General features: G+C 32.6%; 1 protein-coding gene across 2 annotated transcripts in view; it reads left to right on the top strand.

Moving 5' to 3' along the window:
• LOC145239801 (tumor susceptibility gene 101 protein-like) overlaps nucleotides 1-16192 on the top strand; it is a 108132-nt gene that overhangs the window by 34993 nt on the left and 56947 nt on the right. For both annotated transcript variants that reach the window (XM_080103323.1, XM_080103324.1), the window contains exon 2: nucleotides 14217-14301. In XM_080103323.1, the coding sequence (XP_079959449.1) occupies nucleotides 14217-14301 (85 nt within the window). The remainder of the gene's footprint in view (nucleotides 1-14216; nucleotides 14302-16192) is intronic.

Here is a 16192-nt window from a genome sequence, read left to right as displayed (position 1 = left end):
TCTTTATTACTTTAAATACAAGAATTTCCAACATGATTTTGTAATCAGCGCTCTGACCCTTATTAGATTAGGGGGGTTGTCCCATAACCATTAGTTTTGAGGTTCGTGCAAGCCTACCGGTACTCATTTTTTTTTTTTTTTTTTTTTTTTGCATTTTAAATTTAATGGTTGTTTTGTAATTTCGGTGGCTAATTATATTAAAACAAAAAATTGATTTTTTTTTTTTTTTTTTTTTTTTTTCAGAGGTTTAAATAAACTGAGGGTTCAATTTTTATTTACCAAACTTCCAATCCAATTACTATTCTTTAATTAAAACAACAAAAAAAAACTTTCATTTTCATTTTTTTATACAGTTTAAAACTCCAATTCATCTGACCATTTCAGACACTAAAACCAACGCAAAAAATCGTTAATAACAAAAAAAACAAAAAACTGACGAATTGCAGAGTGAAATGTTGAATGATTTTTTAATGAAACTAAGTTTATAACATTAACCATGCATGTGCTAATCATCAATACATTCTTTTGTTTGAAATAACTATAATTTACTATTTCATAGCGTCTGCATAATCACGGCCACATTGGTAAAAGGGTTCGGTTACTAACTTCAGTTATGCAAGTTCGCCCCCAGCACATGTCAACACCCCCCCCCCACCTCACCCTGTGCTCTCACAATTTTTCTACGACCCCCCCCCCCCCCAGTCAATTTTTTTCTTTGCACCCTTGTCACAGTTTATTATATTTAAGCAGGTTTTTACGACCAACTGACCAGGTGGGCAAGCCCCCCTCCCCATCTTGTCACAATATATATATATATTTTTTTTGACATTGTTGCAATTCCCTATCCTATTCATGTCATATAAAGCAGACAATATAATCAATCATTCTATATAATTGCATGTTATTGAAGTTATTGTATGTAAATCTGTAATTGCCTGCAATTGTATGGTCAGCATAAATCACAAACAGACTACGACTGTTTGTTGAAGTTGCAGATTGTAGTTGGCCATTAATACTGAGTTTTACATACAATACTTGGTATTCTCAAATGGTCACCTATCTAAGCACTAACCAAGCTTGATGTCACTTAAGTTTAGTGATTAGGTGTGTATAGTATATAAATACCTAATTTAAAGTAGATGTTGCCTGCAAATTGGGTCATGAACCGAGAAAGAATTAAATTTTATAGAAAAAATTTCTATAAATGTAATTACAATTCTGCCTTCATGGAAACGAGGAGTTGATAGATTAAAACAGCTGTTTCTCCCCCCCCCTCCCCCAACACGCAGACTCAACTTAGATAAATTTTCGTTTATCACATGACAAAATCGGTAGATATGTAGACGTTAACATTTTCTAACTTGCCTCACTCATTATCAGCTTGACTTCTTGCAGCATTTTTTTTATGTTCAAAATGTTTCAGAATATTGTAGTAGATCTGCTCTTCTCCAAAAGCTTTTTGAAGTGAACCTTTTATTTAATCCATCTGAAATAAACTTCTCTCAATGTGTTATACTTTTTATATATCTTGTATTATTTCTTAGTTCCTTCATCAAGAATTGAACTCAAACTTTAGATAGAATTCTCAATAGAATATCTTTTAACCAACAGCTGTATCCATTATGTGTCCAATCTGGGGATGCAACATGAGCGCAGTCTATTCCAGTAATTTAAGATTCACCTGAAGAATGCTATCGAGTTGAATAGTCAAATATAACAACCAAAATGAAAACAAGTCAGAAATATATAAACTTCATTTCCAAAATGTCATCAAATATGGGAGACCCCCTCCCACCAAATGCCACTCATGGAATTCATAAAATTCATAATCCTTTAAGAAATTTAACCATATTTTGTACAAATAAACTTTGATATATGACTGACTTTCCTATTAAGTTCCAGGCATGAATGTCCAACAGTTTTTGTTTTATTGTTGTTCAATGATATAGGGGACACTTTAGTTATTGTTTCATCAATATGTAGTGTAATCTTGAATGGGTCTCACATTCACTGAACCATAACACCCTCCCTTCAGATACACACTTTGATCTGCGAGATTATCTTAAAGATAATGTCTCTCAAAATTGTTAAATTATTCCTGAACTGAAGGTCATTGCATCCCCAATAGAACAATCTCAAGACAGGAGTTAGGATGTTATTGTGTGTGCACATTGTATCCCGGTGTCCTTATTGAACAGCAGTAAAACAAAATCTGTTGGATATACTGGAATGAAACTTGGACAAGTCAAAACTAAAGTTTATTTGTACCAAATATGGTTGGATTATGAATTTTGTTTATGATTCCATGGATGGCGTTTCGGGGGAGGGGGTCACCTTGTATGACTTGGTTTTACATAAGACTATAATTATTGAGCCTTCTGGATTCAGTCATAGTCACCCCTCCCCTAAAAAAAAGTCCTTTTCATCCAGAAGTTTTGTAAGCAAAGTTGTGTGTCATAAATGAACAGATGTAATTTAAGCAAAGAATACTTTTTAAAATCACATTAAAAAGAAAACAAAAAATATTAGATTTTTAGCTTTTGTCCTTTATTTAATACTTGCTGTACTAAACTGGTGTTGTCCCGGAGTTTTTTTTTTTTTTTTTTTTTTTTTTTTCACTTATTGCCACCCCTACCTTTTTGTCTTTTTTTAATTAATTACTTGTAAGAAAATATTTACATTTTTGGAAAGACTTCACTGAAGGAATATTTAAAAACTAGCTGGACCCGATAAGTGGCGTTGCTGGGTGGAAGCCCCCCACCCCACCCCCCGCAACAAAGTAAACTATGGTTGTTGTTAATGGCTACTGCCATCCCTGAACAATTGCAGACAGTGGCGGTCATGGCCAAAATGTAATAATCTGACTTTCACTGGTGATCAGTGATGGTTTGGGGGCGATAACATACATGTATTGTTTGAAAAAAAAAAAAAAAAAAAGCAATTAAGGGAATGCGAATTAGTATGAATTCATAAAATTACAAAAAAAATGGCGTTTGAAAGAAACATCCTAAACTCATGTTGAACATTTATTTGTAATACACCACCAACCTCCCCGTCTTAAGAACAGCGTTTTGAATATACCCCCCCCCAATATCTCCATGTAAAGAACTGCTTTCGGAGTAGACTCTCCTTTTTCAGTGTGGGGGGGAGGGTGGAAAAATAAATGCCCCCCAAATTTAACTGTGATAACCATTGTTAGCATACCCGCCGCAAATGCTACAAAAAAAAAAAAAAAATTGGGAGGTGGCAGTGTCGGTAGGAGAGAAATAAATTTGTTTATCGCATGTGCATACAAGTCTGGCAGTCAGTGAATTACAGTGCATAATGCAGGTTTTCATGTCTCTAAAAGTACTTGTCTCCGACAAATTTTAACAAGATTTTCTTAATCAGCATAGTCGAAAACCTTTAAAAGTCGTTATTCTAAAGAAAATTGTAGAGGTGGACCTAATGTACAAATCTCCCCCTCCCCCCCCCCAAAAAAAGAACACAAAAAAGAATAAATAAAATAACGTGTGCAATCTCGAGAATCAGTCCAGAAAAGAAATTTAAATAAAATACTTCGAATTCAATTCCTTATGTAATGAAATTTATGTTAAAACTGTAGCGTAGGTAGGTGTAAAACTTTGAATCTTTTAATATATGATGATTTGCTAAGAATTTTAAGGCGAGTTTAAATGATTTTCTATTTGAGAAATGCTTTCAAATTTCATTAAAACTTTTGAAGAATCCCAAAGAAATGTTGCATTTTTTTTGTTATACCAGCCTTGTGTTGTCGCAATCACAAAGAGCAAGATTTAGCAGTTCAGTGTTTTTATTAAAACCCTGGCCAGGATTTGTTTTATTAGGCGGACATGAAAGTTCTTGAGGAATTTTTAATTTTGATTTCAAATGATGTATTTTCAAATAAGTTTTTGTTATAATACCTTTACCTTATATATCATTTTAAAGAACGTTTTTTGTTTAAATTGTTTAATTTTAAAACAATTGTCTTTTGATCAAAATGTTGAATACAAGATGGAAAAAAAGCAAATTCGCACAATTTTCTTCTTTCAATTCAAGCTAGGCCGAAAAGTTGCTGAAACTGCTTGCGATATCAAGAGAGTTTGGGCCAGGAACCACTACCATGGCACAATTGTGGTTTAAGAAATTTTGTGGCAGCGACGAGTCTTAAAGGTGGTGAACATAGTGGTTGGCCGTTGGATGTTGATAACAATCAATTTATGGCCTTAGTTGAAGCCGATCCATGCACAGCTATTTGAGAATTTGGTTCTGAATTAGACATAATGATTTCCAACCACTTGAGAGAGATTGGAAAGACAAAATTTGATAAAGGGGTGCCTCATGAATTAAACGACAACCAAAAGAAACGGCATTATGTGTCATCTTCCCTTTTACGCAACAAGAACAACCCGTTTCTTGACGGGGTTGTGACTTGTGATGAAAAGTGGGTTCTTTACAACAACTGGCGATGCTCAGCTCAGTGGTTAGACACCGACAAAGCTCCACGATATTTCCCAAAGCCAGAGTTGCACCAAAAGAAGGTCATGCTGACTGTTTGGTCTGCAACCAGTCTCCTCCATTAGTTTTTTGAATGCAGACGAAACCATTACAGCAGGCAAATACTGTCAACAAATGGATGAAATGCTGCATAGGAAACTTTGACAACAATACCCAGCATTAGTCAACAGAAAAGGACCAATTCTCCTCCACGACAGTGCCCGACCGTATGTTGCTAAACCAACTCTGCAGAAGTTGGACAAATTTGACTATGAAACTCTTGATTACTCGCCATACTCTCCAGACCTCTCACCTACAGACTACCACTTTTTCAAACATCTCGACAACTTTTTGCATGAGAAATGCTTCAAAAACTTAAGCAATATCAAAAACACCTTCAGCTACTTCATCGGCACCAGAACACAAGATTTTTACGTTACTGGCATAAATACACTTGTTTTTCATTGGCAAAAGTGTTGATTCTGATAGTGCTTATTTCGATCAATAAATTTTTTTTTGAGCCAAAATATGTCCATCTGAATTTAAGTTAAAAACCACAAGAACTTTCTTGTCAATCTGATAGGTATGAGTTCGCAACCCAAAACTAAATCATTTTAATTATATCCAGTTTGCCCACCCTCACATTTGAGGATGGAGCCCTTAATAAATGTCTGTATCATAGGCCATTTGCTGAGATTGACCAATGACCACTGTTCGCTAGTTCTCATGACATTAGTAACAAAATCACGTTTCCAAAAATTTATAATAAAATTGTCCATATGGAACTATGTTTAATCAATGCTTTTACCTTTAAACCAATCAATTCTAAGTGACACTTTTCTCGTGGTTGAAGGTTCAATCCTTACTACATGAAATAACATAAAATTAACCCCTTTAAGTAGTTATAGCTGATGGATTGATAGCAATTTACTTCCATGAATTAAATGAAGAACTCCGTTTAAAATTCTGTACAGATTCCCGTATTCAAAAAGATGCGCTTGAAGAAAGCTGGAAGTTACATCAACCTATAAACATTGTGAATATTACAAATAAGATGAAGATAGTACTCCAATTAATCCCAATCCTTAGCTCAAATATTTTGAAATGCCAGAGTTGATAATGTAATGCTTAAAGATGACAACCACAAAGTTAAATTTGCACTAAAAGTTCAAATTTATATACATTAAATAACAAAGTACAATTTTATTCCAAGACGAGTCCAATTTAAATAATTAGAATTGACAATGGGTTTTGTAGGTGTTGTAAAATTTGTTAATATAACAAATTCAAAGTCTATAAAGATGTAGGCAAAAACAAAGGAAGTTTTTACATGTTTGTTTTTGTTGTACGGCATTCAGCCAAGTTGGGCTGAACCAGCTTCCTCCAAAGGGAATATTAAATTCACAGGTGGTACCCAGTCGCCTGTATATTCCTGTAGGGGAAATGACAATATTAAGTTTTTTTTTTTTTTGTTTTGTTTTTTTTTTTTGTTTTTGCATGGAGGTGTCAAGGTCCTCCTATTGTCAAATGGTCACCTATCTGGAACTAACCAGGCTCAACATTGTTTAACTTTTGTGATCTAACAAAAACTGTTGTGTCAGCCTGATCATGCTGTGTGTATATATATATATTTATTTATATATATATATATATATATATAGGAAGAACGAATATCGGTCGAAAATTATGTGCTTTTGAAAGAAACATTCTTGTATTTTTCAAAAGACTTTTTGTATTCAACACATAGAAAATAAATACAGAAAAGATATAAACATTTATATATTTTTCATATTGATTTTTTTATTCATACATATTTACACACACACACACACACACACACACATATATATGTGTGTGTTTTAATTTTTGTTATCCACAGCATTTTAAAACAATGAAGCCCATGTCTTGGTTACAAGAATTTAACTCTTCCAACTGAAAAACTGATGCGTTCCTCTAAGCGATCCGTTTTGAAAATATAATCTATATGGAAATAGTTGGTACAAATAAAACGAGCATTTGTTTTTTCACGTTTTTATTAGGAATTGCCTATTTCTTTCCCTTTGAAAAGTTTCTATAGAAAATTTCATCAAAAATTTAAATTAAAAAAATTCTTAAAACAATTTTTCATTACCAAATGAATTTAAATGTTTTTTTTTTAATAGAGTAAACTCTTTATTCAAATATGTATATATAATTTATTTGTAATGGTACAATATCTGTTAATGCATCTGTTCACAAAGTAACAGTATAAGAAGCATCAGATTTGAAGTATTTGTAAACAAGACTTTTTTTTTTTTCCAATTTTAATTGTAAAAATTACACAATTTACAAAGTAATGAAAAGTATGCTGTTATTTTTGAACAGCAAAAACACACTAGCAAACTTACAATCAAAAATGTATGTCACTTGGTGCACGGATGAATATGCAAAACGACATAAATATATTTTATCGTTACAATTTACACTAACGTATTAAAATTTATTCAGCTTACACAAAAAGCACTTGCAAGAAAACAGCCAGTTGTTCTACAAAATCGTTCCCAACAAAACTTTTATAATTAAATTTATTTGGAAAGAAAAAAACAATACTTAAAGCTAAGTGCTGCTGATGATTGGTATGATGCCATTTGTTAGCAAATAGATATACTTAGCAACATGCAATGCCAAATATGTGGGTAGGCTTGAATCCAGAATTCCCCCCCCCCCCGCTTACCACTACAATACACCAGGACTGACTAAACAATTTAAATCTAATACATCCGGATCAGTTATTGTCCAACACCTTATAAATAGTGCTGAATGTGTGCCAGCTTACAATAGCAACAGTTTCTGTGTCATAAGTAAATCACATTGTACTGTCTTAAAGTCCTGGAAACAATTTATATCAAGTTATTAAAACCCTCCCTATGTTAGCAAAAGGAGTGGCTTCTGGAGCTTCATGTGACCCATTGTTTCCACCCACCACCACACACACACACACAAGCACATTTTTTTTTTTCTCCCTAATCTTGTGGACGAAAACCGGCTTAGTAGATTAATGTAAATATACCTTTTCTTGTTTTTGTTATTTTTCAATTTCCCCATCAAAAATTGTCACAGATGTCCATATTCCATAATAGCAATATAGACATATTTCATATACACATGTAAATAAAAAGCTTCCTCTATTTGTACGAAACATTGGAGAAAAAAGAATCTTAATTCTTGTTTCCTCTACAAATTTTGCTTATTTATTTTGGGAAAAAAAAAGTTGTTTCCATTAAAAACAATACTAATAATTAGTGATAAGACGATTCCAATATTTTTCCTGATTTCGTACTAAATTCCAGATGCCGATTCTTTATAAATCTCTAAATATTTAACCATAGTAGTTATTTCTGATTACCATAAAGACACATGCTGAATGTGTAGATATTTCCTCAAACGTAAAAATAAACTTCTCGGGGATGATCTATAAATTTTAGTTTTAGTGTTAATTAAAAATCAATAAATATTTATTTTATCATTGCTACCATCAGTGGAAGATTTTGCTTTGAACAAAATCAAATAAAAAAGACGGTCAAAACAATCATTTTTGACATCAGAAAATAGACATAAATTTTTCCAATACCCCAAAAAGTTAAAAATACATCAGTTAATGTTTGTGTTTGCTTAAGTATACACTGAATTACCTGTTTTAGTGTTAGACATCACCTATTTATGTGTGTAGCTGTTGAAACAGATAATGTTAGATTTATTTTAATGTATCCATGTGTTGTAGCTTCAGGTTAATTAATATACTAGCACAATCCTGTGGAAATTCCATAGTTCCTTATCTATTCACTTTCTTATGGTAAAAATATTTATTACATACTTTTTGATAAATAAAATAAAGGTTTTTATTTATTTTATATATTTTTATTTATTTTCTTTTTGTATCAATCTTTAACATAATTTCTGTTTTGCTGTAAAAATTTCAACTAGGTATATTTAAATAAAATGGTGACGACAGTTTCATTTGAGAACAATTAACTTTTAAAATCTAAATTGTTAACAGTAACACCAGATAGTCTGCAAGTACTTTGGTATTTCATCTGTGGTAATCTTATTTTATGAAACGAGTGTGAAAGGTGATAACATACGTGTAAATGAAGGTACTCACACATAATTATATGGCTATCGAATTGACTATTAATCAGCATTTATCATAGTTTTGAACTTGCATATCCTGCCTTGACCGTGGAACCCTCTAATCCACAGAAATGTTATTTTGCGCTGAATTATGAATCCCTTCTAAAAAAATTAAGCTTATGATCATGTGGTAAGAGGTGGGGGACTTTCCTATAATTATCACCCACCCACCTCAAGCCGATAGCTGGCAGCCATGTAACTATCGTTGGAAGTTGCTATAATGGTCATTTCATAAGGATTTTTGTCATCTCTAAAGTAAAGGCAGAAATCTGTATATTTAACGAAAATCACAATAAAATTTGCAAAGAATGAAAATTATTGTTGCTTTCAGATTCTTTGTTTTGCAGATGTTACACAATTTTATCAAATGTTTCACTTGCTTTCTGGTTTCATTGTATAACTAAAAAATGAGAGAAAGAAATGTTACATTTTTTTTAAAACCAATCAATCAATCATTAAAAAAAATAGGCAACCGTTTTTAGATCTCAATAAAAATCTATTTCCTCTTAAACAATCAACTATTTATATCATACAAAATTGGCTTTATTTCAATGGCCTTTTATTGCTACTTTATATTAAACAACCACAAATAATTCTTCCTTTTTTAATACTTTGTATTATAGACTGAATTACTTTAGTTTTTAACTCTAAAATTAGATCAAGTTAAAAAAAAATAACTAAAAACGAAAATAATTGTCAAAAAATAATTGTCGTATAAGTAAAATAAGATTAATTTTCTTTTTTAATGTTGAAATATGTTATGAACTTAAATTTGCTTTTAATTGAAACAAAAACTAATACCACCTACCAACAAAAAAAAATGAAGAACAATAATTTCATAATGTTCTTATCTTTACATGCCTAGACCCCTTCCCCCATTTTTTTTTTAAGCCTACAAAATCAGAAAAGTTGCTGAGGCATTGTGAGCAATATAGATGACTGAAAATATTTAGGAATTAATCACTTTGTTAATATAAATTTACAAAGCTGTAATATATTTAGTGTTTGACTTTGTTTTAATTTTAATTGTATTTTTTATAGTAAAGCGTTTTTTTTTTTTTTTTTTTTTTCTTTTAAGAAATTTTAATTTTATTTTAAAGATATATTGTAATTAAAAATATATACTTTCACCAACTGGTCCACATTTGTGCATGCCTCCCAAATATGAAGTGAAGTTTAAAAATTTCATAGTTAAATTAGTAATTTTATTTTTGACATAAGCTTATGATCAAGTTAAACGTTTTGTTTTCGATTCTCAGTGATGGCTCACGTCATTTTTTTTTATTTTTTATTTTTTTAAACTTTTTAAATCATAAGGCTTTTGGAGGGTGGGGATGATTTTGTATTTTTTAATTTGATTTTACAACTTAAACGCAAATCTATATTCGTATAAATTTTTTTTGTATTGATATTCATATTGAAAAGTCTTTTTTCTATTTAAAAAGAAAATACAACTTTGTTATATATGGGTTGTGGAATTGTATTCACAAAAGATCTAGCTAATTTGCATATTCTTTTAAAAATTCGTTTTAATTAATTCCCTATTAGTTTTTTTTTTTTTTTTTTTGGTTTTCTTATGGGATGACCATCTTTGGATAACTATTACACGTAATTATATTTATGCAGATATTCTACATGATTTATACTTGTATAATATTTGCGTAAAAAGCATAACCCTCTTTCTATAAATATTTATGTATATATATATATATATATATATATTTGTTTAAAAAAATTTTGCCTACCAAACTTCTGTCAGTTTTTGGTCTACAGACATGAAACTTTATATATACGGTATTCGAACCCATGAGAAACTTTATATTTGGGTTTTAGCTGGAGAAAATCAATACAAAAGTGAAAATTTGAATTAAAAAAAAAAAATTGCCAGGTAAAAGTCAAACGATGGCATTACGAATATGCATGCGTAATGTAATAGCTATTGGTTCATGTTTTAATTTTTAGCCTTGCAGCAAACATGTCTTCATAGGTCGGGCATTAACATCAAAGGAAAAAATAAATCGTAAACTAAATGTTTTAGTTTTGATTCTCGGTGGTGGCTCACATCATTTTTTTTTTAATTTTTTTTTTTTTAACTTTTTAAATCATTACTATATATTGGGTCCAATAAATATGAAATCTGCATTAATCAAAAAATATATTTCAGCGTATTTTATGATCGGGCAATGCCGGGCAGCCTGCTAGTATAACATAATTTGATCAGTAAATTATTAATTGAACTGAATTGTTAAAAAAAAATATAACACGTTTAATGTACAAACAAAATTGTTGTTTTGAGTAAAGTATTTGTTTATTTTATTAATATTTCTGAAGCATAAATTACCCAGAAGCATAAGGTAAACTAATTTAAAGGTTCATAATATTTATACTTATAGCTAGAGGTAAAATATAGAAAAATGAAAGAACTCCCTGTAAAACATAGTATTAATGTTAGCATTCTGTTAGTCACTAAAGCAATAGGAATATTGAACAGAGGTAATCTCGTCAGCATCAGACAAAGCCAAACTCTTTGTCAAGAACTTTGCAGCTAATTCTACCCTTAGCGACAAAGACCGCCAACCCCCAATATTTCCTCCTGTATCAGAAAACACGCTATGTGATATACGTATATCTGTACGTGATGTTGCGAAGCTAATCAAAAACCTTGATTCGAGTAAAGCAACTGGCCCTGATGGTATTCCAATTATAGTATTCAAAAAACTTCAACCTGAACTAGCGCCCATACTTACAAAACTGTTTAAACGTTGTCTTAAGGAGAATAGTTTCCCATCTCCCTGGAAAATCTCATCAGTATGCCCTGTATTTAAGAATTCAGGTGATCGCTCATCCCCCTCTCAGTACAGGCCAATAAGTCTCCTGTGCGTCATGAGTAAGTTGCTAGAATCTGTGTTAAATACAGAAGTAATCAACCATCTCAACAAAAATAACCTTCTTAGTGACACTCAATATGGTTTCCGTTCTGCTAAATCTACAGCAGATGTCCTTACAGTTATATCGCATAGGATTAGCAAATCTCTCGACGGTGGCAATCTTTCTAGGGCAATTGCTCTTGACATATCTAAAGCCTTTGATAGGGTATGGCATAAAGGTTTACTTCACAAGATCGCTAGCTATGGTATAGCTGGAAAAGTCTTCTCAATTATTAAATCATTTCTTTCTGATAGGTTCATAAGAGTAGTAGTTGAGGGGCAAAAATCAGAAGCTCACAGTATTAATGCCGGTGTCCCTCAGGGATCCATCCTGGGCCCAACTCTTTTCCTGATCTACATTAATGATCTTCCAAATCATATCCTTACATCATTTGTAGACATTTATGCTGACGACACTACCATTTATGGTACCACATCTAAGACAGTAAACGACCAAGTTCTCTCCAATTCTCTCTCTTCTGATCTTGAGCACGTAGTACAATGGGGAAAGGAGTGGCTGGTTACTTTTAATGCATCTAAAACCAAGCTTCTCTCTTTACATCATCAACATTCTAATCCACATTTGTCATCAATTGAAATGAATGGCTCTCGTCTTCAGGAGGCCTCAAGTTTTGACAAGCTTCTGGGCTTGACCATTACTCCTGATCTTAAATGGAACACGTATATCAAATCTGTTGCCAAGGCCGCTGGAAAAATGGTGGGATCTTTCTATCGATCCGGTAGATATCTCACTGCTGATGCTATTCTCTATCTATATAAGAGCCAGGTACGTCCAAGGATGGAATACTGTTGCCACATCTGGGCAGGAGCTGCTAGAAAGGACTTGTCCTGCCTTGATAGAGTTCAAAATAGACTTGGTAGCCTCGTAGGAGATGTCCTTTTCTCCTCCTTGCAACCTCTATCTCACAGAAGAGATGTTGCGAGTTTGTCTCTGATGTATCGTTATTTTCATGGAAAGTGTTCAACTGAGCTTCAATCTATGGTTCCCCCCTCGCCAAACTTTCACAAGAAACACTCGTCTGGCTGTAAACACTATCAATAATTTCCCCCACTCTTTATCTGTGCCTAAACCTAAACGTAGATTCCATGAACAAAGCTTCTTTCTTAGAACTGCACGCCTGTGGAATTGTCTTCCGTTTTCCTGCTTTCCGGCTGACTACAATATGGTTGTGTTCAAGTCTAAAGTAAATAAGTTCTTGAGCCGTTCCATATAAGTTATCAAATTTACCAAATTTTCATTACTAATGATTACTATATTGACCAATTTCTACTGTACACTCTTTAACCCTTATCCTTGAGTGGCCTCTGGGCCTTGATAATGTGGTGATGCCTATGTAAAAAAAAAAAAAAAAAAAGAAAAAAAAAAAGCCCTTTGTATCCTTAAAAATTGTAGTAAGTATGTTTTGGAAGAAAAAATTTATTCTTACCTAAGTAATATGGCATACAAAGAATATATATGTAAATTTTTAAATTAAAATATGGCCTCTTTTATTAGAGGTTAAACACAAAAACATTGATTCTTTTAATTGGAATTCTTTTCAGATGAGCAATTTGTATTATTTATCTATTTATTAATTGTGGACTATTATCCAATTATTCCTCCGGCCTTCGTTAGATGGGTTAGGAACGCCGAATCTCCCAACTGCATCCCTGTGGCACAGTGGATAGACATTGAATCTCTATGGCTCCAGGTGATCATTGTCTGAAGATAGCGGTTTCAATCCTATCCAAAGCTGGCCAGAGGTGTAGTTGGCCAAAGCATGGTGAGATGACGACAACTATGGAAGGCAGTAGTTGGGAGATTCCTATCCCGTCGCGGTTAACCACCTGACGAAGGCCAGAGGAATAATTGTCCGAAACGTCATGAAACAACAACTAGAAGATGAGGATAATAGTCCACAAATAATTAAATGAATAAATTCTTTTTATCAATTTTCCAAGAGACTGGTTCTTTTTAGGTCCTGAACAGAAACAGTCAAGTAAACAGTCAAATTAGGCCTAATTAATATCAGAATTAAACTGAAGCAAACTAAATGACAAGGTGCAATAATAAAATTTAAGAAAAGCAACAAAATAAGTCTAAAGGAACCATTGATTTATCAGGTACATTGCTATTTGGGTTGGATTTTGAAAAAGATAAATTTATGTTTATAACAAAGATGCATGTATTATGGTTGATAATATTATGCTTTTAATAGATTAGTTAAATTGACTCGTTATTGCAATATAAAAAAAATGTTCCAAATTTCTTGTGAATTAAGGAATCTTTACATCTCTAGTTATTTTTATTGTATTCTTTTTACATTTGCATTTATGAAGAGTGGATAATTATAATTGGCAAGTGTTTCCTTATAATAGGTATACTTTATTAACTAATTACTGTTTATTATTACTAACAAGTCACTTGCTAAAAAAATTGTTTTTGGTTATTGTAATACCTGCCTCCAGTCATGGACTAGTTACATGGTTGCAAGGCCTATTATAAGTATTGCCTTGTATTATTTGAATTCAATTGATCCCTTTGCCATACAGTTTAAAATGGTCTTAATATCGAATCTAAGCATGTTAAATTCTATATGAAATGTCTATTTTGTTTTTCAGTACAAATATCCCGATATTGCAAAGCCAGATGTATTGAGAGCATTTCAGATGTTCAAAGACCTCAGGCCGACATTAGATACATTTGGTAAGTTGTTTTTGTCTTATTTTATCTTAATTTTGCAATTAGCAATGGTACTGATAGGTTTTTAATCTAGTTAATTCCCTGGACTCATGTGGTGATTATAGTGAACCCTTCCTTTCTCGAGAAAATCAAAAATCTTAGGGATGATCTTAAGGCATCAAATGGTAAAGGTCCCATTTGAGAACTTTGGATACTGGAGTCATTCCTTAATTGTCACTGCCCCAAGGTCCACTCTCCCTCTTCATGGTAGTACCTGCCAGGTTATGAGTTAAATAGAATCTGTATCTATGGTTTAACCCACCTATGGGTTAAATAGAATTTGTATCTATGATTTAACCCATCTGTGGGTGGAATAGAATTTGTATCTATGGTTTAACCAGAATTTGTATTAAAACATTTAACTTACATCCAGCTCTGTCAGACATACTGAATACAACAACTGCACCACTACAGTTTCTCTTATATTAAAAAACAAAAATAAAGAATAATCTGTATGACCCGTGATGAAATAAAAAAAAATATATTCCAAAAATCATGTAAATTGGTCAAGTAGTTTTATTTTTAAATATCAATCATTTTAATGGGAATTGCAAGGCTGTCACTTTTCATTCTTGAATGTTTTTTTTGTAAATTTTTATTCTGTACTAATGGCTGCCCTAAAACACTTTTAATTTTGTGAATTATAAGATGTATAATACTAAATAATAAAGTGATAAAATTTTGCTTTCATGTTCAAAAAAAAATTACAAAAAAAAAACCAACTTATTTTGTTGAATCTAAAAAAAAATGCTAATTTCCACTTACATTTCCTGTCTTTTTCTGGCTGAAATTCACTGTATCACCCCTTCTCTACTTGTTTCTTTATTTTCTGCCTTTTTAATAATAAACCATTATTAGTAGCAATTGCCACCCCTTCTCTTCCTTTCTTTCTTGAAATGTAAGTTTGTTAAAAGGTAAGGTGAGTTATGTTGGTAATGTGACCTTTAGATGTGACCCTTACACGTCCTTGACCCCTGATCACGGCCCGATTATGATCTGCACCCTGGTCGGTACAGTTATGATATGTCGACTGGGCAACTAGGTCTGCCAACCGTTAGTACGTCGCGTCACCCAGTGAGTTCTTCGTTAAGGCGTTGGGGATTCTTCTCGGATGCTCGGTCCTCAAGGCCTGTCCTCCATGGATCGTCTAGTTATCCTGGGTGTTCGTTGACGGATACGGTGTCACAAATGGCAAATAACGAAATATCCACAGATGTGACCTTGCACGTGTGACCTTAACCGTGGTCACATTTGGCAAATAAAGAATGTACATATATACGGATCAACGCACATCAGCAACAAAACTCCGGAGGTTAGTTAATATAATATATATTTCGGAAATTCATAAAAGAAGTATTTACAGCATATACATAGAGTTGACAATTAATTCAAGCAAGCAGTTAGTTTTACAACTGAGCTTCTGTTGTTGAAATACCTGGTCGGTATTGCGGACTTTGCGTAATTCTCATTAAGTAATCTACACGTTATAAGCGTTGAGTTATCAGGCAACAAGCGAGGGGGAGAGAGAAAGAGAGGTGATTCTGCCGAGACTTATCTCTCTTCTTCCGACTCTTACTACTCTTCACTTCACTCGGTTCTGACTTAATCTCTGATTTTTCATTTCTTTTATAATACAATTATGGAATGATGACGACACCCATGTTCGTCATCGACCAATCAAATTGCTTGATTATAATTCGACGGGGCCTTTTCTCATTGGTTGATTATACTTCGACAGGGCCCTTTTTCATTGGTCCATTTCCAAAATTGGATTCACTCCTCCCTTAATTAACGCCCAACTTACACGTTGTATTAATTGACTCCTCCCTGGCTTACTAATGGAATTTTTCATATA

Source organism: Euprymna scolopes, chromosome 19, assembly GCF_053919585.1.
Source record: "Euprymna scolopes isolate OS-2025 chromosome 19, ASM5391958v1, whole genome shotgun sequence".
Lineage (NCBI taxonomy): Eukaryota > Metazoa > Mollusca > Cephalopoda > Sepiida > Sepiolidae > Euprymna > Euprymna scolopes.
The sequence above is the reverse complement of the archived record's forward strand: the minus strand, read 5'-3'. Positions and strand labels throughout refer to the sequence as shown.